The sequence below is a fragment of the Cavia porcellus genome, unplaced genomic scaffold (assembly GCF_034190915.1).
Source record: "Cavia porcellus strain 051 isolate PalLab524CR breed Dunkin Hartley unplaced genomic scaffold, mCavPor4.1 scaffold_8, whole genome shotgun sequence".
Taxonomy (NCBI): Eukaryota; Metazoa; Chordata; class Mammalia; order Rodentia; family Caviidae; genus Cavia; species Cavia porcellus.
The window spans coordinates 93,552,281-93,579,978 of NW_026947491.1; the positions used below are offsets into that span (position 1 = coordinate 93,552,281).

At 45.9% G+C, this 27,698-nt stretch overlaps 1 protein-coding gene across 12 annotated transcripts in view; it reads left to right on the forward strand.

Annotated features, from left to right (window-relative positions):
* Ric8b (RIC8 guanine nucleotide exchange factor B) overlaps positions 1 to 27,698 on the forward strand; it is a 110,494-nt gene that overhangs the window by 39,823 nt on the left and 42,973 nt on the right. For 11 of the 12 annotated variants that reach the window (XR_001201954.3, XR_002791993.2, XR_002791992.2 and 8 more), the window contains 4 exons: positions 2,127 to 2,735; positions 11,217 to 11,311; positions 21,728 to 21,956; positions 22,616 to 22,711. Coding sequence is in view for 9 of the 12 variants with exons in the window: in XM_063255512.1 (XP_063111582.1) it covers positions 2,127 to 2,735; positions 11,217 to 11,311; positions 21,728 to 21,956; positions 22,616 to 22,711 (1,029 nt within the window). In the remaining 3 variants the exon portion in view is untranslated. The remainder of the gene's footprint in view (positions 1 to 2,126; positions 2,736 to 11,216; positions 11,312 to 21,727; positions 21,957 to 22,615; positions 22,712 to 27,698) is intronic. The other variant, XM_013155958.3, reaches the window with a different exon arrangement.

A 27,698-nucleotide genomic window follows, 5' to 3' on the forward strand; every position in this document is an offset into this window, starting at 1 on the left:
ATATTTTATGCAAATAAAGTGAAAACAAAAGCACAAGTCCAGTGATGAGTGTCTGCACGCGCTCACACGGCACTGTGTGTTGTCTGGGCGAGAACAGCGCTCAGACCGCAGCGTCACAGCTTTCTGTCCAATCGAGACGTAGCCTGTGACTCCCTCTCGGCCCCCACAGGGTTTTCAAATTGGACTTTTGGTTCAGCTATGGAGCAGAGTCACTAACACTGAGCAGACATTTTCAAACTTTGTTGTTCAAGTAGTGGAAATTTGGAGTGTGGAGCTGCCCAGCAGCTGAGGTGTCACTGTACTGAAAAGTAAATAAAAAGCTTATAGCTAAAACGTAATGTAATGATGATTCATTGTACTTGGAAAGAGTGGAAGATGCTTGAGAGTGAATTGTGCCTGACAGAGGAGAGTCCTTTGGAAAGTACTGGAGAGTCAGATGGTAAACTTCCGTGCAGTCACCCCTGCAAATTTATGTTCCTTGCACTTAGCCTGCACACACAGGCCAGCCATTGGGATGGAGGCCTCAGTCTCTAGGACCCTGGAGGGGTGAGACTTCATACCAGGTACACCAACAGGTGCTTGTGGGAGGCACAGCCAGAGCAGAGAGGGAATGACTTGGACGCTTGTAGACTTCTCAGCTGCCAGAGTAAGCCTGAAGAAAGGGCAGGGTCCTGATCAGTGTGGTGGCAGGAATACCAGGCCAAAGGAACAGCAAAGGAAAGTCTCCGGATACGCTGTGTCTCAAAGTCAAACACCTGGAGAGCCAGGAGGGACGTGTGTGGCCGGAGACAGCAGGAGGAAGGCAGCTGCGTTCTGCGGGCAGCAGGAAGGTACACAAGGTTGGAGGACCGCAGGCATGTTCTAGGCAGCAGAAAGTCAACGTTAAAAATACTTCTGTTAGCTGGACATGTAGCTCAGTGGTAGAGCACTTCCCTGGCATATGCACCATTTCTGCCTTCTGAAAAAACCTGTAGCACCTCAAACAGTATAGTACTGCTGGGTAAAATCAAGGGGAGACACTGTAAGAGACACTATAGCAGAAATCTGACGTTGAATTTTGAGAGAATGACCAGCGATTATTAAATTTAATGATGATATATGAACTACTTTTTCAAAAAATATAAGAGAAAACACACTTTGGGTTATCCTAAAAGAATTGTTACTGAGATGGTGGTAGCAAGCTTTGGGTCAGGACTGCTACCTTCGTATTACACCCTGAATGCTATATCAAGAGAATAAAGGGGAGCTGAGAATTTTGTCCTCACTGAGGAGCTCAAGCCCTGTGTCCTGGAATGGGCTGGTCAGAGGAAGAAGGCCTTTTTTGTAATATGCCCATCCAGCAGTAATACTGTTGTGAAGTTAACTTTGCTGGAGAGATCATCGTTTTGCAGTTGCTCTAAGGAATAATTCTATATATGCTAAGCAAACTCTTTTTGGTACCCAGGATTTGGAATAGATTTATTGATTTGCCAGCAAAAGTCCTTTTCTGGAAGCATTTGATCATTAACTATTATTAGATCTTAGCTAGAGAGGGTTCTAGTTTTCTGAAACATTGAACTACCGCCATTACAACTATACATTAAGAAGAAATAACACAACTAAAACACCTAGCAGAGATAACGCTTCCTCAAGTCATTTTACAAGAGTGTGTGTGGTGGGCAAATGTAAACCAGTTCTCGAGCATTAACCTTTGTTTCTGGGAAGGGGACAGCTATGATCCAGACAAACTGCCTTCCGTCTGCCCTGATACATGTTTAGTCTAATGTTGAAAATTTATAAAGAATAAAGCCACATAAGACATTTGAAACTAATCAGCTTAAAAGAAGTGATGTTATAGGACACATAGTGGGCCTGAAGGTTGGCCCTCTTACTACCTCTTACTGTGGCACTAATTCGTCTGGGACGGTGCCAGTCACTTCCCTCCCTGGCCCTCAGTTTCTGTGTGTGTAAAGTGAAAAATGTATGCCAAATCCAGGCTCTCTTTCAAGCGCAACATTTTGTAATTTATAAAAATGCAACCCTTTTCTAGCAGGATCCTGAGTGGTTATTAAATATATCAGTAGAGAAGCATGTTTTACATGATTTGAGCCAAATAATGCTTTTGCATACTTGCTCCTGTTTTCCAGAAACTCTGTGAAGGCATATTTAAAGTCCTTGTAAAGGATGTCCCAACAACGTGTCAAGTGTCCTGCCTGGAAGTACTCCGTATTCTCTCCAGGGACAAAAGGATTTTAGTTCCTGTAACATCTAAGGAAAATATGCAGATACTGCTGAGACTCGCCAAGCTAAATGAGTCCGATGATTCTTTGGATAAGGTGTCCGAGTTCCCTGTTATTGTGGAATCGTTAAAATGTCTGTGTAACATAGTGTTCAACAGTCAGATGGCACAGCAGCTCAGCCTGGAACTTAATCTTGCTGCAAAGCTCTGTAACCTCCTGAGGAAGTGCAAGGACCGAAAATTCATCAGTGACATAAAGTGCTTTGACTTGCGCTTGCTCTTCCTCTTGTCCCTTTTGCACACTGACATCAGGTCACAGTTGCGCTACGAGCTCCAAGGACTACCGCTGCTCACCCAGGTCTTGGAAAGTGCCTTTAGCATCAAGTGGACCGACGAGTATGAGTCGGCCATAGACCGTAACGGACCTCCTCTCTCACCTCAGGAGACAGACTGTGCCATCGAGGCTCTCAAAGCGCTCTTCAACATGACGGTAGACAGTTGGAAGGTGCACAAAGAGGTAAGGTGGGGATCTGCCCGCCTGGGACTCCTTTGACCTGGAATGTTCTGCTAGCCGCTGCGAGGGAAGAGTGCCATGACTCAGCTGTGTGAGCTGCGGTACATGCATTGTTTTGTTTTATTGGGTTTCTCTTCTTTTAGTACTTGAACTCAGGGCCTTGGCACCGAGCTACATCCCCAGCCCGTTTTTAAGATTTTCTAGTGTTGAGGAAGGGTCTCACTGAGTTGCTGAGTGGGCTGGGTGGGGTTGTACTTGAGTGCTGGGCTCGCAGGCGTGGGCCACCTGCCCCGCCTGGCTGATGCACTTCTCCGCTGCTGTTTCAGTCTCTGTTTGTGGTACCCATCAGAGAAACAGGGAGAGCACCACTGTTTTGTAAAATGTCAGATATGGTTTGCTTTCTGGGTTGCGCTATAACTTACCTTTTTTTAACAATGCATGTCTCAGAAACCAAGTTTAAATTTTAAGATTCGAATGGAAATAAAACAGTGTTTTTGATAAAAGTAAAGGTATTTTTAATGGTTTCCCTCTTAAAAGTTAAGATAAATCCAGCCAGTTGAAGTTGATCATCAGAACTCTTGTGTGCTCAGAAGAATTAAAAGCCACTGTAGGAACTGCTGTGATCGCAGGCTCCTGAGTGTGGCTCTGGAGTGTTAGCTGGCCGGCAGAAGTGCAGGACCACCCCAGACAGCCGTCCTCGTGCACATCCTCCTGGAGAGCGGGCAGTTACGCCAGAGTGTGGGAAGGGTGTTTAAACCGCTTGGCTTCTTTCTAGACCGAGGTCCTTTCTGTGACTTGGACCTTCCGGCATCCGAAAGTGAGGAAAACCTGATAGTTTCTGACTGAGTGCCCACGGGACAGGATGCTAAAGACTTGGTGTGAAGGAGTCAGCAGCTGGAAGTGAAGTGGACATGAACTCTTTCCCTTTTCTCTACAGTTCTTACATTGTGTTTTCTTTCTCTAATAGGTGGTGAAAGTCACCCACGCCTTTAAAAAAGACAGTTTTGAGTCTGGTGTTTGCGTTAACAGTTGCTGTGTGCTCCTGGAATAGTTCTGGCCCATAAACAATGGTCTATTTTTACCCGCAGCCAGCTTAGAAGGGGCACCGTGGCAGTGCTGTGGTGGGAGTGGTCAGCACCTGAGTTTTAACCTACAGATAAGTTGGTATTTTGGAACCAAATATTTGAAAATCTGCCAGCTTTTTTAGATGACTGTAGTCTGGTCAGCTTTTTTCTGAGACTTGGCAGGAAAAGATGTGGAAAGCCCACGTGCTCCATTTATGCTTTGAAACCAAATATTTGTAAGTATTTAAAACGTTGTCTGTGCTTATTTGGTACTTCTGTGGTTATTTTTCTTACACTGCTTGTTTTGATGTGTTCACATCATGCTTTTGGTTGTAAGAACTCCCCTGAAATTGTTGGTTTGCTGATGTTGAGGCCATGTTATTTAAGTGATGCCCCAAATAGTGTCTCCCACTGTCCAGAGGCCTGGCAGAAACAGTTTATAGTTCGTGTTTTCACCCCAAGGAGGTGTGTGCCATGGCTGACGTGTACTAGAAACTCCCCCAGCTGGGTGAGTGCTCCTAAGTGTGCGTCAGGTCAGAGCAGTGGTGGCTCTGAGAGTGTGTAGCCTCTGCTGTGAAGGGCTGCTTAGTCCTGGGGGTCCTGTACTGAATTGTGGCTCAGCTGACACAGCATTGTGAAACACGGTGAGTTACTGTGACTGTGTTACTAAGGTTTTCAGAAATACAGACAGTGTTAGAAACAGGGTCCCGGCTAACCCATTTGGAAAAGAATGTCTTCGTGAGCCTTCAAGTTAAACTTTTAGCAAACATTCATTCATTCAGTCAGTCAACAAATATTTATGGACACTTGGTACATGTTATATGGGCATTTTGTAATATATCAGCAAATAATAGTCATTGTTTTGCATTCATGAAACTTCAGTTTCATAGATGAAATACATAATAAATCAGTGAACAAGTACATAATTATGTAGAGGGCTAGGAAACAATGTAGGGACTGGAAGTGTGACTTCCGAAGACCTCTCCTGAGATCTGAAGATTAAGATCATGTAGGCATTTGAAGAGTGGAGACTTTCCCTCAGATTGAAAGGTCTAGGAGAGGCTCACCAGCGGTGGACAGGAGCTGCCTGCAGAAGTGTTCTTCGGGCCACGCTTCCACGGGCTGTGTGAGACAGCATACACCACATCTTTAAAAGTGCAGTCCAAGGGCTGGGGAGATGGCACTTGCTGGTTCCATCTCCAGTATCACAAAAAATAAAAGTGGAAAAATTAAAATGCCACCCCCCCCACACACACACAACTTCACAAAACAAGTGTTCCTGAAGAGTAGTGGTTTTCAGGAGGCTGAAAGGCTGAGGTGCTGTTGAGTGACAGAGTGTTAGTCTGGTGTGTGTAAGGCCCTAGTTTTGCTCCCCAAAACTGCCCAAAAATATAGTAGTTTTCAAAATGTGTTCCTTGAAAATGAAATTTGCCTAGGAATGGCCTCTTTGGGTGGGTGGGCAGATTCGCTGATTCTCTATCTTCATTTTAAAGCTCCTTTGATTGTTGTTGATTAATGTTGTTTCTCTGTAAATTTAAGTTGTAACTAACATTTCATTTTGAAAGATAAAAAGGATTCTTCAGCAACAACAACAAAAAATATTCTTTTTTTTTTTTTTTTTTTTTTTTGGTCTTTTTCATTTTTATTGGTACCGGGGATTGAACTCACGACTGCCTGCTTGCAAGGCAGGTGCTTATGCCGCTGAGCTAAATCTCCAGCCCCAACAAAAAATATTCTGACAGCCACACTTTACTAATCCAGTGACTTTTCTTCTTGTGAAACCTTGGTTAGATGCACTCCTGAAATTGATGCACCAAATGATTTTAAGTTTTTTTGTTTTTGGTCTTCTTGAACCAGGGTCTCACTATGCAGTTCAGGCTGGCCTCCCTCTGTAGCCCAAGCTGGTCTCGAACTTGCAACGATCCTTCTGCCTCAGCCTCCCGAGTGCTGGGATCACAGAGTGCACCACCATGCCCAGCAGGGTTTTTTCAAATGTGTTGTCAAACTGATCTTCAAAATGCTAGTGCTGGTAAACCCCACGCACTTCACTTTCAAAGTTTTTTGCCTATTTCATAGCCTAGTAGTTACAGAAAACAGAGATATTTGGGTTTGGTTTTAGTTCTAGCAAATACTTTTATGATATTTTGTTTTTATGGGTTTCATTTACAATTCACCAAAACCAGAAAAGAATGAGAGATTTCTCTTGAGGTTTAACAAATTCATACCATTGTTCATTTTAGATTCATGCCTGAGTGTTAAATTCCGGCCTGGCTGCTGCTGCCATCAGCAGGCTGATTGGGAGGTCTTTCCTCAGCTGGTGTAGCTGGCCTTGTTTCCTCGTGTGGATTCCACTGCTCCCTCTCTTCTCGTTCTTGCTCCCTGGTTTCCTAAAGGGAGTGTATTTGTAATGGCCAAGTGACTCCTTTGCAGGACTTAATGTTAGTTTTAAGAAAGTGAATTGAAATCTGTGTTCTTCATGCTTTAGTATTTTCCTAAGTGTGTCTGTTGACGGAGGAGGACATGCTCTCGGGTCCTTTACGCAGCACACTTTCCCTTCTCCAGTGTGTCCTAAGGGTCAGTGCAGTACGGTAAACACGTGCAAGGACGAGTAGCCAGGTTAGGGCCAGACAGCCGAGTGTGAGTGGAGAGGCCCCAGTGTCTAAGCAATCAGAAGATGCCGGTGGGGAGGCCGAACAGTGAGCTCCACGCAGTCATTGAGAGTGCCACATTGTAACAAAGGGTTCTGTGAGGTTCCAGAGACTGTGAGGAAATAGACAAAGACAAGATAGTCCTGAACAAAGCTCCAGGCTTTGCAGTGTGTTTTCGCAGAATCATTTTCCCAGCAGTTACTGAGCGTTTGGTGCCAAGCTCTGTGGTAGGCAGGTAAAAGGCAAGGCAAAACATCACTGCCTCAGAGTACCAAGTCTTCCAGGGAAATCAGACATACGCACACATTTGGCTGTATGGCTCTGCCCAAGCCATGTTCAGCTGCTATTACAGAGCACCACAGACTGATAATTAACGAGAGAGGTTTGTGAGGTGGTGTCTATGTTAGGGCCTGCTTGCTGCAGCATCTCAGAGTGGAAGGCATTGCTTGGAGGAAGAGCATCCACGTGCCTGTTTGAGAGGGGGAGAGAGCCCGAGAGCACAGAAGGGACCGAACCCTAGCCCACGCCCATGGTGACAGCGTTGTTCTGCTCATAGGGGCAGAGCTCCCACGACCTAAGCACTTCTGAACACTCCCACACCACCCAGGACCAGTCCAGTGGAAACTGGCTTCAGAGTGTGCTTCATAGGAGCATTTAAACCATAGCTTGTTATGCTCTTTACTATTCTTAGCAGCATTTTCTGTGTATTTAAAAGTAAAGAATCACATCAGGGAAACATACTGGCTTCGAGTGCCATATACTTCCGATATTCCTTTGAGCTTTTGAGCATTGATTAGATCGGTCAAAGTTTTAAATGAAAAGATAAGAGGAAAATTGATACTTTCGTCAAATAAAGTTAGATCTTCCACAGTTTGCATGGAAGGAAAAAAAGTAGTAGTATAGTAGTAGCATCTAATTAGGAAGTGAAGAGTGTATAAAGAGATCCCAAAGAATTCTTGTTTTTATCTCTGATTTCATTTTGATTTCTGCTATCGCAACCAAATCTGATGCTCGCTGTCTTTTGCCCTCTGAACTTAGAGCCTTTTTTCTTTCTTTCTCAGATTTTGAAAGTGGTGTCAGTTCAGAGGAGAGAATGTTGATGGCTTAAAGATACAGAACAGTTGTGTGATGTTTGAAGAGTAGTTACTGTCCATCTTACCTGGTATTCATGTGAGACAGGAGTGTTAACTCCATCTGACGAAGACCCTGACGAGTGTGTGAAAATTCCTTGTGGAGAGGCACAGAGTGGGTAACCCGCAGCGGGAGAGCAGTGTCCACTGTTACCTCTAATAAGTGAAACTACGTATGCAGCACCATTCCTCGGACAGCATTTCCCCAAACGTGGTCTAGTAGGATAGAAGAAAGGTCTACAGATAAACCTATACACAGCCAGTCAGCTGGCTTATGATACAGGTAACATGGAGATGCATCAGGGAGAGGGCAGGCTTTTTAATAAATGGCCCTGGATTATTTTTGGGAAAAACTGAATTTGTATCCCTACCTCTGCCAAAAGCAAAAGAATTAATTTGAGTTGGTTGAGACCTTAATATGAAAGATGAAATAATGAAGCATATAGGAAACTATCTTCATGACTTTATTCCAAAGTTAAACATTTCTTAAATAAGCAAAGATTTCTAAAGAAAGCAGGACTCAAGATCAAACAATAAACCTACATGTTCACAACTTGATCCTTATTAAAGTGAGTTTATCAAAAGAAAAAGCTAAGAAGGCAGGTCAGTGAGTGGGAGAAAACATCGCAGCCTGTGTGTGCAGTAAAGGGCTCTGTTGAGCGTGGAGCTGGTGCTACATAAAGTCAGCCGGGCAGGGCGTGGTGGCACATGCCCATCACCCCAGCTCTTGGGAGGCTGAGGCACGCAGATTACACAGTGAACTCAAGGCTGGCCTGAGCTGCACAGTAAGGCCCTGTCTCAGAAAGACTAAGTCAATAAATAAAGCCAGTTCAATAACAAGTAAACAAGACTTGAGCAGGAACTTCGCAGAAGAGCTCTCCAAATGACCAGTAAACATGAAAAAGTGTTCAGCTTTATTGGTCATCAGGAAAATGCGTACTAAAACTAAGAAACCTTTGCACGTGCTTAAGAAGGCCTAAAATCAACAAAGGCTGACAGTAAGTCTCAGCAGAGAGACTGCCCTGAGCATAACAAACCCTGTGAAACACTGGCACTATCTTCTACAGCTTGACTTACAGCTATTCCTATGACTGCATCCCCTGTCCTGGGTGTACTCAGCAGATCCCAAATGACATGCAAAAAGCATGTTCACATGGTTAATGATCCATGCGTGCATCAGGAGTATGAGGACAGAGGGGGGCAGACTCATCCAGTGCAGTGCTGTTCAGCACTGTTTCCTTAACCTGTCTGCAGGGAATGAAGCACCAAGTCTTTCCCCAGGCCCTCAGAACACGAGTCTCTGCTACTCAAAACATTCCTAAACTTTCCACGCTCTGTTTTTGCGGTATTGCTGATCAGTGACAGGCAGTGTGGGCCAGCGCCAGGCTTGGAAGCAGGCTGCTCTTAATGAAGATGTGAGCTGCACCTGCACACATCAGTGTGGATGAACCTCACGGCCAGACACCAGAGGGGCTTTTCATTCTATTCATATGAAGTGTGGTGACTTCAGATTGCTCGTCTGTGACATCGAAGATCTCCTTTGAGGAGCTGAAGATTGTTGGTGTGGGGTTGTGAGCATCCTGGGTTCTCAGTCTTGGCATTACATGAGTTTTCATACTGGCTATACAGGCACACTCATTTTGTGGTCCTATCAGCATGCTTATAACTTGGCTCTTTTCTGTTTATACTTAATATTTGCGTTAATATTATTGAGCATGTGTGACACACATTCTACTTTTATGGTGGTATGGAACAAAATATATTCAAAGAAATTAACATGTGGAAATACAAATTATGATTTCATGAAAGAATTTAAATAGATACAGTGATAGTCGAGAAAGAAGAAATCCATTTAGATCCAGCGGCCAAAGAAGAGGCTTCTCCAAGAAGATGCTTCAGCTGAGACCTGAGGGATAAAAAGGAATCAGCAGTGTAAAGAGTAGAAGTGGTTTCAGAAGTTGTTTTGAGCAAAAAATAGATTTCAGTAGATGTAGGATAAGAGAGGATGTTGTAGACAGAAGGACTTGGGATAGGTGTTAGGAAAGCTGGAAAAGGAGGAAATGGGATGGAAGGCTGGATTTTGGCTTGGAATTGCAGATAGTGAAAGGAACAAAGTGGTTCATTTTGCAAGAGGGTCATCTTCTTCCTGGAGAGGAGAAATTGTTTCATCTAAAATAAAGGAGAATCTAGCTTAAAAGGTGGTACATTTCCCAGTTGCCCAGAAGCAAGGAGCACACCCTAGGAGGAGTTGTACAGTAGTTGAGCGTGGTGGTCTCAGTGTGCTCTGTGTAGGGAACGCGCATTCCCATGCGAGCGTTTCCCCCAGGTGTGTAGGGGTGGACGGCAGATGGACCGCATTCACTTGAACCTGCTGGACTCCGGGCAGGTCCCCCATCCTTTCCCTCGTCCCTTAGCCCCCAGTGTTGGTTCCCTGCATCGCCTCTGTCACCCTGACCTGTGTTTACTCACCGAGACCTTCCCTCAGCTTCACGTGCACTGAAGGTTCTGTAGCGCTGTGTGCCTAGCAGCTCTGCTGTCTCCGGCAGAACCGCGTGTGTGTTGTGGGGTAACTGGGGCTGAGAGAAGCTGGGTGACTCTTCCAGGTTCCTTACCCCGTGCCTGTCTCCAAGTGTGGCGCTGTTTCCCTGGCACCACCGAGGCCTTTGTCTTCTCCGGTTCTGCTGTGGTGGCTGTGTGTTTAAAATGCCATCCCGGAGGACTCAAAGTGTCCCTGCTGCTAGGTTCTAAGAGCAACGTCTTCTTGGAGAGACTGTGTGAGCTTATATGTACTTACATACTGGTAAATGTATTTCACTTAATTTGGACTTAAAATCAATTATATACTAAGAAACTTGAAATTTTTAGTAGCTTTTTGGAGTAATTACATTTTTCTTGAAATATCGACTATCTGGGCTGTCTATCATAATTAGCTGTAATAGAGTGTTACCTTAATGACTTATAACCAGGATGAAGGGAGGTAAGACCTTGTTACAGGTGATTCAGTTAATGTAGTGGTCCAAGATCTCTCTTGGGATGGAGCGGTAAGCCCAGTGGTTATGCGGAGCGTGCTGGGCTCCCCCGCAGTCGGCTCCTCCTGCCTGGCTTCAGTGTCCCGCCGCCCGCCACCCGCCGCCGGGAGTGGAGGTGGGGAAGGAAGGCAGGAGGGGACTCCGATCACTTGTTCGGGCCTGGCGGGTTGTTCCGCAGAAACTGAGAGAGTGAGAACACTGATAAAACGAAGCTGAGGAACGCACTGCTTTTGAAAGTTAAGAGATGAGACTTCTGTTAAGATGTAGAGCTAGCTCCAAAAATAGCTGTCCTGATGTTGGGACTTTTAAAATGACTGGCAAGCGGGCGGAGCACACGAGAGGACCAAGAATCCGGAGTTCCGGAAATGTAAAACCCCAGCAGAGTCGTGTCCTCCGCAAAGGTGAAACAGAGCGGCGGGGTCGCAGCCCTGGTGTCCACTGTCCACCGACGCTGTGTCTGTCCACGCACGGGCGCGGCTGCCCTCTGTCGCGTGGCCTGGGAGCCCTTCCCAGACTGCCCTGCTCTCCCTCCGGTGTGAGTGTCCTGGGGGCAGGGACTGCTGTGTGAAGACATTCAACCCCCAACTTTGCTCTCCTCTTTTTATTTGCATAGAGCGATTCTCATCAGTTCCGAGTCATGGCAGCTGTCCTTCGCCATTGTTTACTAATCGTAGGTCCAACGGAAGACAAAACGGAAGAGCTGCACAGGTGGGTGGCCGCTGTGTTGATTTCCATGAAAGAGGCAGCAGGGCTTGTTCTTATGTTTCTCATTTTAATTGTTTATTACAAGTCCAGGAAGTGAAAACAGTGGGGCAAGTCAGGAACCTGGTAGGTCAGAAATGGTAACAGTGCCTCATGAAAACTCGGTTTCTGCTCTCTCTGACTTTGTTGTATTGAGCCCCACCAACAGAAGAAAACTTGGCACTTGTATTCAGTAATACATCCCAGAGCAGTAATAGTATCACACCTTAATGGAGTGCTTTCTGTGGGTGGGTTGTGCTACATTCTTTATAGAGACTCACGGGGCCGGCGGGCTGGGGATGGGGCCCGGCGGGGAGTGTTCAGGCATGAGGCCTCAGGTTCAGCCCCCAGAACCGCTCATTCTTTTCTAAATGGACTTCTTTTAATCATCACGCCAACCTCATGAGGTAAGTGTGGCTGTTTCACTTTTTGTAGACAAAGAAACTTAGGCATAGAAAGATCAAGCAATTTCTCTGTGATGACAGTTCTAGTAAGTGGAAGAAATAGGGTTGGAGCTCTGCTTTTTGTTACTAAACTTAATTAACATTCTTGCTAATTCCATTTGAAGAGTATTTATGTATCTTAAGCGATAATTTTTTAAAAAATCCTAAGAAGGTTACAGTCAACGGTGTCTAGTATTAAAATATATTTTACAAGTACAAAATATGTTAAAAATAGGTAAAATTTTGTGTCTTATCTATTAGAGCAGTTAGTGGATTACTGTTAAAGTGTATTCTCAGGGGCCTGGGTATAGCTTGGTGGGAGAGCACTTACCCAGCATGCACCTGGGCCCTGGGTTCAGTCCTGGCACTGTGTTAAAAATAAAAAGTTATTGTCTAAGAACAACTCAGTAAGAATTCGTATGTTTTGTAGACCTCTTTCTTTCCCCTGCCCACGATCAGAATTGAGGAATCAAGACTTTTGACTGAGTGTAGTGTCTCATGCCTGTAATCCCAGCACCCTGGGAGGCTGAGGCAGGAAAATTACAAGCTTGAACCTAACCGAAATAATTTAGCAACTTAATGAGACTCTGTCTCAGAATACATTAGAAAGGGATGGTGAGATAGCTCATGCAAAAGCCCTGGGTTCAGTTACTAGTATTGAAAAAAATGTTCTAACTTCTTCATAAAGTTGCTTATAAAATTCGTTTTAAAAGCCCTGGAGCTGTAGCCCAGGGCTACAGCTCCAGCAATCAAATCAGTTCCATTCTTAGTATCAGGAAAGAAAGAAAAACAAAACCAAAAAAAAAAAAACAGAAATCAAATGATGTTTAAACAATTCACATAAACTCAGATCTACAAAGAAATAACTTCAGTGTTAATTCTGCTTTACCAAGAAATTAATAAAAGGTTCCCCTTTCCTCCTTAATAGTAAAATGAGCACTCAAAATACTGTCTTCCAAAATATGGCCTACATGAAAACTTAGTAGAAACACAGCCAAGTGTAGATCAAACGTGTCCCTAGTTACATTCTTCAGTCAAATCCATGTTGTTTACATGTAGCACTGTAGTATTTGGCATTGCACTGAGTTTACTAGGCAGGTTATTTTTCTGTCCTGTCTGCCCTGTAAACCTTGAAAGGAGTATTTTCTTTAAGAGAATCATTTTTTTCTGCAGCAACAGGTCAAACATCCCTTCGATTTGCTTGACTGTGCCCTTTAAAAAGCCAGTAACTGCAGTAAATCATGTACTAAAAGATACTTATTAAGCATTTTTACCCACTGTAATCTTTTTTGTAATCAAGAGACACTAGAAATCTAGACACCCTGAAAGAAAACTAGCTTACAAGCCAAGGAGTAAATTGATTTTTATCTGAAATCAGCTATCACAACTTGTGTAGTCATACGAGGACACAAGGAGAAAGCCTTTTGACGGAAATTCTCATGCTGGTCACAAATGTACTGCCAAGGGTTTCTCTGAAGAATGAACTAATATCTTAACTCATCACCCAGTGTTTGTCAAAAGGGGAAGAAAATTACATAGAAAATATTAAAATCAATTTTTTGAAAAAAGTAATCAAGTTTATTTTCCTTTGTGATTTTTTTCTTTAAATTTGCCTCCGAAGTTTCTCTGATAAAATCTGTTGGCTTCACCATAAGTAAGGAGCTGTGTCCCTACAGCCACAGGCAGGATGGTGGTGTTCTCAGAGGCTTTCCCGGGAGATTGAGGATGCTGCTGACTGAACAATTCTTCTGGAATGGCCTTGGATGTCCCCTTAATCAGAATTAAAGAGATTAATATCGTTATGACCTGCAGTGACTCTGTGTTAATCCATTTAAATAGAGAAAACTCCAACCTCAGGGCTATTTTAAGAACTCACTAGAGCTAAATCTGCGCCTCTGCAGTCACCCTGGATCCATTTCTGTGTTTGTGTACACATGCATGTGCGTGTGTGTGCATGAGAGTGTAACAGGCGTATTTATTTTAAGGATATTTCAAAGTCAAGTCTCTCTGTTTTTTGGAGCCATTTTCTAAGTTTGTGCTCACTGGGCTTTCGCTGACTTGCGGGAAGGCAATGTGAAGTGACCTGGAGTCTGGGTAGACCGGGTGCGAGGTGGGCCGGCAGCCGGGAGGGGCGGCCGGTGAGGAACAGAGGCCGCAGGGCTCCTGCCTCCGGCGAGGAAGCTCTTCAACTGGGCTGCAGCTGCTGCTGTGGCTGCCAAGTTACTTCTACTACAAGCGTATGATCTTTTAGAGCTAGTATTTTACTCTAAATCTGCCTTAAGGTCATTGTTTGATTTTGATATTTTGTTTAGGAACTGAAGTTTATCGTGTGATACATAAATAAATCCATTTTTTGTTACTGAGTTGTTTCTAAAGCCAGTTACGTTCTGTGATACGTGAATGTTAAAGCCCGTATAGGTACTTGTAGAAGAATAAAATGCCTGGCTGCTGTTCCTGTGACACTGTAAGGCAGCACCATTGTTTTCCTTTCCAGAAAGACAGATAAAACAAGTTGGCTCAGGAAGGCTCTAGGCCTGCCCTTCACCCCACTAGGCGGCCTGTCAGCTCTGTTTCCTTTTGTCTGCAGTGTGGGAGAGGATTCTCGCCCATCCTTTTTGCTCTGCTGAAGGACACCTGTTTCCATTCTTTCTCTGCTAGTGGCCTGCAAGTGCCCTCAGCGCTCTGGTCATAGCGAGTGTGCCGTGGCACTCAGCCCGGGACTTGCATGTGGGTGTGCTGTCCTCAGGAGAGAAGGCAGGGCGGGATGCTGTCCCCTGAGGAGAAGGGCGGGCCAGGTCTGATTTAGTTTACTTTAGACCCTCAATCTAGTGCCGCCCCCCTGAGTACAGTGGCATCCCCAAAGCCGTGTGTTACTGCTTTGTTTAAACTAACTCACTGTGGATGTGGTGGCACACGCCTGGAATGCCAGCCCTCCGGAGACTGAAGCAGGAAGATCACCTCGAGTTCGAGGCAGCCTGGGCTACATGGTGAGTTCAGGGCCAGCCTGAACGACATAGCAAGGCCCTGTCTCAACAAAATAAAATAAAATAAAAATAATTAGTTTTGTCTCACGTATTGAAGGGAATAGCACCTCATTATAGTACTAGATGTAGTATCTTAACATATGATTGAGTTTTTCCCCTACCTGTTTATTGTGGTAAGATGTGCTTTACAAATGTACCATCATAGCACTTTGTAAGTGTGCTGCACGGCAGTGTGAGTGTACCTGTGAGGCTGTGCACCGATACCACAGCCGCCTCCCAGCTCCCTTTATGGTGCGCAGCTGTCTTCTCCTTCTTCCCCGCCCCAGCCCCCGGCAGCAGCAGTCCTGTTTTCCTGTCTCTGGGGATGCCACTCTGGAGACCTCATGCCCTCAGGGCGGCTGGGTTTTCTGCCTTAGAATAAGTCCTCCAGTTCATCCATAGGCTGCCGACATTTCCTTTTCTTCTCATGTCTAGGTTCCACTCACAGTGCGGGCAGGGGGAGCCCACATACCATGAAAAGTGAGCTCCCGGAAAGGGTGCAGAGAGAGCCCTTCAGTGAAAAGTGTTCATGTAGGTGAAGGTGGGTAACCGTCAGGCACGAGGAGGGAAGTCATTCCGCGGCAGTCTTCCTCGCCTCTCACCCGTCCTCCAGCCGCTTCCACAATCCCAGGGTTCCCTTTTTCTCCTGCCTCGAGCCCCCCAGAAGTCCCCTTGTTGGTTTAGCTTTTTCCCTGTCGCTAGACATGGGTTCATCGTTGTGACCTTTCTTCCCTGTAAGCACCGTGTCCCCCAGGCTCAGTGCCTCCTCCTGTGGCTGTGCCCGCTGTCTCGCTGCACTCTGCTCAGGCTGAGAGTGAGCCGGCTGCGAAAACTCCACCTAAGCCCGCCGTGGCGTCTCTCCTGTTGAGAGTGACACCTTCAAACCGCTACTTGGTGTGGCCTGGAAGCCAGGCAGTTAGTTTGGGTCTCCACCCTTCGCACAGGATTTCAGGAAGGCGTCACGTTCAGTGTCAGGCAGGCTCCGCATGATGAATGGGGAGGTGTGCTCTGCCCCCGGCTCTGTGCCGCCGGTAACATTGAGTTCTTCTGGATGAGGAAAGTGATCTCGGTGTGTTCCACTGGGTGACCCCGTAGAACTGGATCAGAGGCCAGAGGCGTCAGCCTCCCCTGGGGGCTCCCTGCTTAGACAGCATTCCTCTCTGTATGGTCAGCAAAGTATGCGCACGACCCTGATCCAGCCTGTCGTCCCCTGACCCTAGAGCTTGCCGCTCCGCAGCCCAGCGACCTGGGGATTTAGACTGTCGGGCCTCTCCCACCTGCGGGCCCTTTGTACTTGCTCTGCCTGCTACCTGGATTCTAAGAGGCTGCGTCCTTCCTGAGGGTTAGCACTCAGCTCGGATGTAGCCCCTTTCTTTAGCCTTCTCGGACCCCCTGAGTTAGATTCACAGACTCAGTCTCCATTTTAATAGCTGTTTTATTTTTTTATTTTTATTTTTTTGTCTTTTTCCTTTTTATCGGTACCGAGGATTGAACTAACGACTGCCTGCTTGCAAGGCAGGCGCTTATGCTGCTCAGCTAAATCCCCAGCCCACTAAATCCCCAGCCCCTAATATATTTCATGGCACTTAGCACTGAGTGAAACAATCTTGTTCTTTTATTTTTCTACCTGTTCATTTCTTCCCCTCCTTAAATTTTAACCTTGAAGAGAGGACAGAGCTCCCTGTCTGTCCCCACTCTCCCCGCCACCACAGGCGGGTGTTAGGAGCTGCTCAGTCAGCCCTGACTGAGTGGAGGGAGGAATGGATAGATCCGCTCCTGGCTCCTGTTCACCCCGCAGCCGCAGCCACACTGAGAGTCTGAGACGGCAGCACCCTCCACGCCTTCTTCTCCTCCCTCCTGCAAACCCGTGCCTCTGCTTTCCTGTTTCCTGCCAGTTGCAGAAATTGAAATGACTCTCCCTGCCCCGAGGTTGCTCTCACGCCCGTGTCCCTGCCCGCTGACTCCCTGTGCAGCACTGCTTCCTTCTGTGCCACTGAGCGGGGACACTCTCCTCCCCTCACAGCTCTCAGTCTGTTCCTCCCTGGTCAGGTGAGTGAGTGTTTTCTGGGCCGTTGACCTCCGAATGTTTTGGTCATATCCAGGCCTAGCCAGAGGTTTTTTTTTTAACTCATCCACCAACATTTATTTACATAAATTATGTGCATGTAAAGCTAAAATATGAAATAAATTATATATAAAAATAATCAGTAGAAGGGCTGATAAAAGGTTATTTTAAAATAGTTTTTAAAAATTTACCATGCTACCATTACATTCCGCTGTTTGGATTTAAGCATCTTACTAGCTGTGATGGCTCTATCAGCAGCTAATTTTTCAGGGCACATCATATACCTGAGGCAAGACTCATGAATATCATACGAGACAAAGATATTTAAGATAATTTTCAGGTTTTGTAAACTGATGTGTTGCCACATCTGATTTGGGTTATCCTTGTTTTTCATGGTACAGCAAACAAGGGGCTCTGCCATTTTCTTGACAGAGGGAAAAGAAGATGCACTACTGTTTCCATTTAAATAGTCTCCTCAACTTTGTTTTCTTCTTAAGAGTTATTTAAAGCGGTTATTCCATTTTATAAGAATTAGTGAAAAGCGCAGAGTTAGGCTGAGGTTATACCTCAGTGGTGCATGTTCAGTGTCTGGGAGACTCTAGATTCAATCTCCGGCACCACCAGACTCTTCACTGAGCATGTGCAAACTGTCGAGTGAGCAGGGAGGGAAGCAAGTGCCTGACGGGGGAGAGAGAATGTCCCTGCTCCGCCCTCTCTGATGTGGGATTCCCGCTCTTCCCTCGTGACGCTGCACATGTGTTTGTGAGTGGGAAGCATCTGACGATGTAGAATTTAGGAGTGCGGGCCAGGGTCAGTGTATTTATTAATATTAGTGAAGCTTCACTTTTTCCAACTTTTTAGATAAAAATGTTTTAAAGTTGCATCTTACGTTTTCCTTCCCACAGCGCCACCGGTGGCTTAATGTGCATGTGTGATTGCATGCAGCCCAGCCTGCTGCGGGTTGTCCTTTATCCCTCACCCCACCGCACCCGGGCCCCAGGGCTGCTACCAGTGCTTGGCCAGCACAAAGCTGGATGTCACCGGGGAACTGTGTACCGTGAAGGAGAAAGGCAGGGCTGCACAGTGGGAGTACGGCTGCCCGTCAGCTGTTCCCGCACAGTCCCTTCTCCCTCTCTCCTTTCTGTTTCCTTCCTTCCTTCCTTGAGGAAAACCACAGAAGACTAAATAACCAAAGCAATTTTGAACAAGAACAATATTAGAGATCTTCTACTACCCGATTCCAGAATATATTACCAAGCTACAATAATCAAAATTCCATAATAACTGCCTAAAAACAGAACAGACCCATGAAACAGAGTAGAAAACCAAGCAGAAAGCCCACACACGTGGTCAGTTGTGTTTCAGCACGAGTGCCAGGAACACCCAGAAATCCAACCGACAGTCTTGGGAAAACTAGGCTTCCACATGGACAAGAATCGGACCTTTCCTTACACAGACACACAAACGTGAATTTGAAGTGGGTTAAATACCCAAAAGTAAACCTGAAACAATAAAACTCTCGGAAGAATACTTCAGGGAAGTTTTTGGAGCTTGGTATTAGCAATGATTTATTGGATTTATACTAAAAGCATAGATGACAAAAGCAAAAATAGACAAGTGGGGGATACATCAAGCTGAAAAGCTGCATAGCACAGGAAACTGAACCAGTGAAAAGACAGCCTGTGAACTGGGAGAAATGTTTGCACACCACTTACCTGGTAAGGGGTTCCTATCCAAAGATGTATGAGAAAGTCTTATTCCCCCCAGGAAAAGCATCCAGTTAGGACGCAGGTAACGGACGTGAATGGACCTTCCTCCAAAGTATTAAAGGGCTGGGAGCTGTTTGAAAACATGCTCAGTAGTACTGATCTCCGAGGAAATGCAGATTAGAATCTCAGGCAGATAGCACTTCACATCTGTTGTGATGGTTCTTACCAAAAATAAAAGTCAGAAAGAAAATGTGCTGGTGACCATGTGGAGAGAAAGGAGTCACTGAAAACCGCTAGTGTGCGGAGCCAGTGTGGACACAGCCGGCAAACGTAGAGGTGCCAAAGGCAGTCAAACGACTGTCTAGAAAAGGTGACTGCTGTCCCATGTTCTTCATGTCAGGATTCACAGTAGCCAGGGTTGGAAACAGCCGAAATGTCTGCCAGCAGATAATAGAGAAGAAAATTTTATACACAATTTACACACACCCGGAGTAGGACTCAGCCTTTAAAAAGCAGCAACTTAGGTAGCTACGGGCGATGCAACACAAAGGGCATCAGACCTATTACGAAAAGCCAGTGCTGCACGGCCTCGCTTTGGTGAGGGCTCGGCCATAGTGCGTCTCAGAGTCGGGCAGTGCTGTGGCAGTTACCCAGGCAGGTGCGTGGGGTGGTGTCAGGCCAAGGGGACAGAGCTTCATTCAGGCAGGGTGAGAAAGTGCCGAGACCCGCTGTGCAGCGCAATAGGTAGGAGTGGGCCTGTATGTTCACCTAAAGTAATTTTTAAAAATTCTTGGCGATATTAAGGTTTAGCTTTAATGCTTTCCAGTTTTGAGAAAAGGTATTGTAAGCTCCAAATAGGAAGAAGATAGTACATTTGGCCAGAAAGATTTATGAGCAGCCTTGGCTCTGCATGTCCTGTTGACATGCTCTGCAGTGTCACCTGGTTCAGCACCTGCTGGAAGAGCACATTTTAGGTCACTGCCCTGCCCCTGACCAGCCAGGTTTTAGAGGCACTAAAGAACTCAGGAGGCCTTGCTTTTGAGTCTGCACGTCGGGAAGAGGCTGGAGCGGGAGCTAGAGGATGTCAGGTCCGGTGATTAATGATGGGGAGGGGGCAGGGGGTAGAATACACAGTACCTCCACCCCCAGGAGGAATGCAAACACCACTGCGCAGATCCGTGCACAGTCACTGATTTCCTGGGAGTTGGAGAATTTCATACTCTTCCACCACAAATAAAACTGTCAGAGAAGTGACAGAGCTCAGAAAGCTGGCCTGCCTGCCTTAAAAAGAACAGCGCAAACACAGTGAGCCAGAAAATTAATTTCGTATTTGCTTGGCGACCCAGCCTAATAAAATGAGAAAATGGGGCTTTCATTGAAAAGCCTGACCACCAAATATTTGTTGATTCCAGCCCTACATTTGGTTTCTTACATTTACTAAATTCCTGGAAACTACTTTAAATGAATTTAAAGGGAAACATTCCTTCGTAATGAAATGGCCCATCCTAAAGTTTTCAGTTTGGTCTCAGTGGTAGGTTTAAAAATCATACTGTGATAAACTCCCCACCCTGTTGCTTTACATTTGGGGAAAAATTCTAAAAGTTCAGGATGGCTTGGTAGTTTCAGCAAGTAATTCCCAGGTAGAACTGTTTGGTTTGTTTGGTTTTTCTCATCCCCGTTTTTTCTCTAGCAGTGGATCCACAGCATCTAGTACTTTCCAAATGCTTAAGTCAGAAGCAAGCCATTTTAAATTATAAATAAGGGATTACAAAGCTTTATTTAAAAATGTAAAAAGAAAGCTAGTAAGAAACTCATTGTGTTCCCAGCTGCCTTTGGTTATTATGTGTAACCAGAAGTAGAGACTGTGTCAGTAATAGAATTAGCAGCAGCAGTGTAGGCTTTAAACAACTTAGATTTTACCAAAAATCACTTATTATGTCTCGTTACTTTTTTCCCTGTATTTTAGGCCCTCTGTATTAGCACACATTGCTCTGTGTTATCTAATTCTTAAGGAGATACCCTGGTTTTTATTTTTCTATAGTATAACAAGAAAGAAAACGTTGATTTTTGAAGAAACGGAACTACATTTGAAAGTAAAGGAAAGAAAAACTTTATTTTTCTGTTTTTCTATTTGTTTTACTTTTTAGGGTATCACTATAATCTAAATTAAAATTTAGACTACTGTGGTCTACAGTAAGACAGACGAGTTAAGCCCTGAACTTGGTTTCCAAGTGGTTTTACTTTTCAGCTGCACTTGGAAGGCTTTATTTTTAGTCGGCAGGGGTTATTTTTAGCGCTGCTTCTCTCTCACTAGGAAATGTAATGCCTGTCTTTTCCATTGTTGTTTGTCAGGAAGGCGGAGGCGCGGCAGTGCAGACCGCTTACTTCTCCTTTAGATGAAAATAGGAAATAATTCTTGGGGGAAACAGGCCCGTTGAGAACATTTCTAATTTTGAAATCCTTCGTGTCATTTGAATCTCTCGTACATGGAGCAGCAGAACCAGATTTTTGGGCAAGGCCCGAACTCCTAGGTTCGGGGTCCCCCTGCTGGTGTGTGTCCGGCTGTGGGCTCCTCAGCGGGGGCCAGGGGCCTGACGGTGGGGAAAGCACCGCTTTGCTTTTCCTGCCAGTGTCCTGCCCAAACTGGGGTGCTGTAGAAACTGTGTTTGGTACATCAGAGAGAACAGAACTTCACCCTGCGCTGTTGAGTTGTCACGGTTGTTGCCTCTTGGTAAGCTGCTTCTGCGCATTGCTTCTGAGGGCTTCCCGCCCCTGGAATCCAAGGAGGCGTGAAACACCGTGGGCCTGCAGAAGGGGAAGTGCAAGGCCAGCATTGCTGTCACCAAAAAATTAAAGACGCTGCCTTTAGAGCTCGCTCATTACTGTGTTAGCGTTTCAGGAAATAAAACGACATTGTGTGATCCTGTCTGTCCATTTAACATCTGTTCTTGATAACGTAGCGTGTCTGTGTTGGAGACAGTTCTTTATTTTCTGTCTCTTAGTGAGGAGTAAATATTAATGGCTTATTTTGAAAAAGAAAAATTTTAATTGACTCCTGAAAGTCACTCCTGACCTTACTATGTTCGCATTTTAAAAGACTATCCAATTAACTTAAAATATTGTATTCTTAAATTGCTTTTCAGCAATGCAGTCAATCTTTTAAGCAATGTTCCGGTCTCTTGTTTGGATGTTCTCGTTTGTCCATTAACCCATGAAGAAACAGCCCAAGAAGCGACGACTCTGGATGAGCTGCCCAGCGATAAAACAGCTGAGACAGAGCCAGCTCTGAAAAACAGTCCTGTGGCGTACAATGGCATGAACATGGAGGCCATTCAGGTTTTGCTCAGTTTTATGGAGAAGAGAATAGACAAGGTGAGCTCGAGGGTGACGCTCCCGAGAGCTTTCTGGAGCGTGCGGGTGCGCCGCGTACCCAGACCGGAGCGGAGCGTGACTCCTGAGTCTGAACTTTGTAGTAGCTGAAACGTTGTGTTTTTACTTGGAGAGCATTTTATTGTAGTAGATGATAAGTGCTGAGACCCAGTGAATTTGTTTAGTGATGAAAATACTGTCATAGTAGTTCAAGTTTGTTGCTAGTACACAAAAAACAATAACTATTATTCCACCGATAATTTGTATATCCTAGAAATAATAATTTTCCTCCAAAAACTAGATACTTTCTGTAATATCTTTAAAAAACATCTTCAAAAAAATTTTTTTTTTACTTTTCTGCTTGTGAGCTGTTTATTTGGTCTGTCACTCACTGTGTTAGCAGGGTAGCATAAGTGGTTCTTCAAAACCTTTGCTTCATGTGAACCTCCTCATTGGTCAAGCCGGAGGACCCTCAAAAATGTAGGAAAACTTGGAAGGACAAAAACATGGCAATAACTAATCAAATGAAAGGAAAGTATCCTCTCACATAGTTTCTGAGCCTTGGGAGAAAGGTGTGTCTCTCCCCAGATATTCCTGCACTACAGGGAATGGAGAACAGGAACCTTTGAGATGCTGACGTCGCTGTGTGGTTCTCTTCCCAGGGAAGCAGCTATAGAGAGGGCCTAACTCCGGTTCTCAGCTTGTTAACAGAGTGTTCCCGCGCCCACCGGAACATCAGGAAATTTCTCAAAGATAAGGTAACTGCTTAATGCGTATTTCATGTCAAAGTTAATATATTTATATATTTTTAACACAGAACCAATGAATTGATTTTTCACGTATGGTTTTCTTTCAGAAAATCAGAGACTCAGAAAAGTTAGTTTTAATCTTTGAAATCTTCCAATCAAGAAAGAAATTATCTGTTATTTTTGAAAGAAATGATTTGTGTATTTTTTGAATGTTCACTGATTTTTTTCAACACTATTTATTGAATCTGGTATGAGCTCTTTTTATTTTTTTTATTTTTAGTCCTGGGAATTGAACCCAGGACCTTGCACTCGCTGGGCAGGCAGTGTGACTGAGCTACATCCCTGGCCTAGAGCCATTTTCTAAGTGTTGTTCTGAGCCTTGCTCAGCAGATGGAGTCATGCCCTCATAAGTGGGATGGATTCTGACGGCAGGAGTGCCAAGTGCTCTGGAGGCAGCTACAGCAGGGGAAGAGAAAGGGGAGACAGGGCTCAGGGTGAGCTCTGAGGTGACGTTGGCACAAAGCTGGGTGGATCAGAAGAGTGCCTCCAAGAACGTCTGGAAGGGAATGTACCAGAGAACAGGTTCAGAGCTCCCGAGAGAAGGGCACTTTGGTCAGCCTAAGGAGGACCAAGGCGACCAGTGCGATTGGGAAGGCACATGCAAGGGGGGCACAGTGGAAGAGTCCAGGAGGGGACCGTAGCCGGAGGGCCTCGGGCTGGGAGGACGTCTGCTCCTGAGAAGGGTGTGTGGACACGGAGTGTGTGGGGAGGGGGGAGGGAGCCATCGGCCGGCTCTGGCTGCGGTGTGCGGGGCCACGTGAGTGGGGCGGGCAGGTGGGAACAGGAGGTGGGCCCTGAACAGCACGAGGAGGAAGGCTTGCGGCCGAGGAGGGCCGGGCGCTCCCTTCTGGGCATCCATTTCGAGAACAGTGCTCACGTGATGTACTGAGAGATGGGACAGTGGGTCGAGAAAGGCGGGAAAACTGAAGGTGGCTTTTAAACGTTTAGATCGTGCCCTAGACTCCCACGGCTGAGACCTGGCCAGGACTGACGCTGACCTCTGAACCCCGATCGCAAGCACCTCTTCATTCGTGCCCGCAGGCTCCCTCCGTAGTCCACCTCCACGTGGACTGCCAGGCCCCCTCCCTCCGTTATTCTTTTCTTTGGTACGAGGACTTGAACTCAGGACTTTGCACTTGCCAGGCAGCGGCTGTGCCGCTGAGCGATGTGCCCCATGGCCCCTTCCTTTGCTTCTCACTGCCCTGTGTCCGTCATGTCCTCCTACCAGGCTAGATCTCATGGACAGTCCATTCCTGTCTTCACTCCTTTCCACACATCCTGACCTGTCACTCACCCTCCTCCTCTTAACGTTCCTTGGAAAACACAACAAGCTCATTAGCTCTGGCCTCTGCCTAAGAAAAGAGGGCAACACGTTGACAGCCAAGAGGCTCCCGCAGAGTCTGAGATGATTACTCTGCCAATCCTGCTTCTTGGAACTTCCCTTTACTCTCTTTATGCCCGCGTATTTGTTGACCTTGTTTCCTGTTGCTGTAAGAAGTTACGAGAAAACATCACCTTCCCACCGCGGCACCCATGAGGCTCTGGTAGTGGTGCGGCCAGGTTCTCTGCCTCTCCTCTGTTGCAGAGGTGAAGTGCCGCTGCCTCCTTCTGTGGAAAGGCTCTGTGCCACATGGCTTTCCCTTGCTTTCTCATGAACTTCCTCTCTGCATTGTTCATTCATTCATACCTTCTCTCTCTTCCCTCCCTCCTGCTACTGGGATTGAACTCAGAAGTTTTGCTTTGATCCATGTCCCTAACCCTCTTTACATTTTTAATGTCGGGAACAAGGTCTTGCTGTGTCTCTTTAAATTACTCAGGCTGGGCTCAAGCTTGCAGTCCTGCCTCAGCCTCCTGGAGTGATGAGATTGGAGGTGTTCGCCACACCTAGTTCCCCTTGTGGCTTCTTACGTTAATCTCTTTTCTTTTTCTGAGTATATGAGATCATTTCTGTCGTCACCCAGAACCCTTCCATTTTCAGACTTTTGGTTTTTTTATCCTGCTTCTCGGTTTGCCATCCCAAGTCTCTGCTCCTCATCGCCTCTGTTCTTTTAGTCCTCTCTAATTCTCTCCTGAACGCTCTGTAACCAGGCGTCCATGCATGCCCTCTGGTGTGGAGCTGTCCACCCAGGCTCACCAGAGTGCTCAAGGCTTCTCTTGCTGTCTAACAGTGCCTTATGTGTATCCCTTCCTCCTGGAAGGACTCCCTTCACTTGGTTTCTAGAGCACAGCGAGACTCTGCCGATCTTTGTCTTCCAAATACTCAGGTCCTCCAAGGCAATTGACTGTGCTGCTTGGTTACTTTTCCCACTTGCTGACACCCCAAGTTAATGGAGGGAAGGTTTGTTTAGCTCCCAGTGTGTAGAAGTTACAGTCCATAGCCGGCGGGCTCCAAGGCAGGCTGGTGTAGCGGAGGGCATGGCAGAGGAGAGAGGGTCCGTGGCAGGCAGACAGCAGGAGGGCAGCCAAGCAGTCAGGCAGGAGCAAGGAGCAGCAGTGGTCTGCCTCTGCCCTCACCCAGAACTGTGGATCAGTGGACTGACTTAGCGATCACACTCCCTAGATCAGCCACCCCTGCAAGGCCCCACCAGTGACCACGTGAGACTTGTTTTCTTCTTTTCTTCCAAATCCATTTTATTTTAAGGTGGAAAAGGAAAAAAAGAAGAAAGAAAAAAATTTCAAAACATGTCAGTCAGAGGGCAGCACTACATTGTGCACTGTCATCTCCACACATGAGACTTTCCATCTCCAGTAATTCACCAAATGACGAACACAGGGAAAGAGGAGGGGAACCCAGTAGACGTTCTCTAGGCCTTCTAGAAAGCATGGAGCTGTTCCTTTGGCCACACACATGCGAATCTACAAAAAGGGTGGTATTGTAGACATCCAGGGAATGGGTATTGTACAGAAAGGAATGCCACACGTGTCACCATGGCAAAGCAGGAAGAGTCCGCAGTGTTGCCCAGCATGCTGTTGGCATTGTTGTCAACAAGCAAGTTAAGGGCAAGATCCTGGCCAAGAGGATGAATGTGCGTATTGAGCATATTGAACACTCAAAGCGTCGCGATAGCTTCCTGAAACACGTCAAAGAAAGCGATCGGAAAAAGAAGGAAGCCTGGCCCAGAGAAGCGGCCTGTGTGAGGACCAGTGGGAAGGAGCCTGAGGTGCGGGACCCGTTGCCTGTGAACTCATGCCCTAGCTGGGGCGGGAGCGCCGCCATTCAGCACCTAATTGGCGGCTAAGTGTTCTGGGCCCGACTTAGGCATGAAAAATCATCCCGTGTTGTAAGGGTGGTTTTCTTAATTGGACAGGTGTGATGCCTTTACTTCAGAAACAAATATTTGGGGCAGATTTTCATTCTACCTAGTTAATTGTGTTCAGGTCTTTACTCTGTAGTGTTTTTCTTGCTGAAAGATACTGCTGAGGTATTGTGTAGGTGTATCCCAAATGGCCAAATATGTATGAAATATTTATATTGGCTTGAAGATCCAATGGGGAAAAGATCACCATGGGGAAACGATGTGTCAAAATAACATGGAAGTCACTTCAGTTAAATAGAAGGAAGTCCATTTCAGTTAAATAAATTGTTTAAAGCAAAAAGAAAAAAAGACTTTGAGGTGGCATCTAGACACAAGCCACAGCAACTGTCCTGTCCCTGTCTGCAACCCTCTGAGATTTGCCTTTGGAAACAGCCTTTGAAACCATCATATGCTGATGACTCCCAAGTTCCTGACGGCAGCCTGATCTGTCCCCAAGCCTGGATTTGTGTGGGTGGGCATACGGCGTCTGACACTTCCCACTTGGCACCTGATTTCCCAGCCCTTCCTCCCTACAGTGCACGGCACTGCCACTTACCTCACTGTTAAGTTACGCCGCAGAGAATTTCTCCTAATAAGCGAGCTGAGTTTGTTTCCCCTCTCTGCATTTACAGTCAAGATTGAGTACGTGCATTACTACCTGTAGTCGCACTACTGTGTAGGTAGGCTTTCTTTACCAGCCCTACTATGTGAACTGATGAACAAAAATTAAAAAGTAGGGGCTCTGTAAGGAATTCACATTCTATTGAAAGAAAAAGAAATATCAAAAAGCATGAATGATCATTTAAGCAAGATAAACTAAATGGTTATTTTTAAATGGGATTAAGATACTTGAGTGGCCAAGTAAAACTTCTTTAGTTTTGTTTTTTCAGAAAAGTAATCTCGGGAGCAAAGTTTAAGTAAACCTTTTATTTCACCATCTCTAACTAGAACATAAAAATGGCTTCTTTCTGTCAAGGCCTTGAGCCACATACTATGTGATACAAAAGATTGTGAGACTCACTTTATATGCTCAGATACCACAATGTCGGTGAGGACATGAGATACGATGGGTAAACATGTGACTAAAAATAGGAGGTATGTAAGTGCGTTTTAGCTACTACAAGGTGTTGGAGGCATCAAGCCCATGGCTCTGGAAGTCCCAGGCTGAGGGCCACGTTGGGTGATGGCCTTATTGCCAGCACATCCCGAGGAGGGCATCACGTGGTAGGAGACGGAGAGCGCTGTGTGTGTGTGTGTGAGCATGTGTGTCCCTTTGGATCTCTCTCCCTCTAATAAAGGACGGGATTCCATCCTCATGACCTCTAACCCTAATTATCTCGCTGAGGTGCTGGTTGTAAACATTATAGCTGGATTGTGTTTGCACTCTCTTGATGCCTCACGTGGGGATTAAATTTCTACGCATCAAACCTTGGAGGACACACTCAAAACCTCATCCAAACCAAAGCGTCCTGTCCCCGGCCCCAAGGCTCATGTCCACAGTCGTTTCATTCCCGGTCGCGTCCCAGGAGTCTTAGCTCATTCCCGCGCTAACTCAGAATTGTGAGACCTCACCCAAGACTCAGGCGAGCTCCTTCCAGCTGTGAGCCCGTACAGTCAAGTGCGTTTGTTAAGGTTTGGAC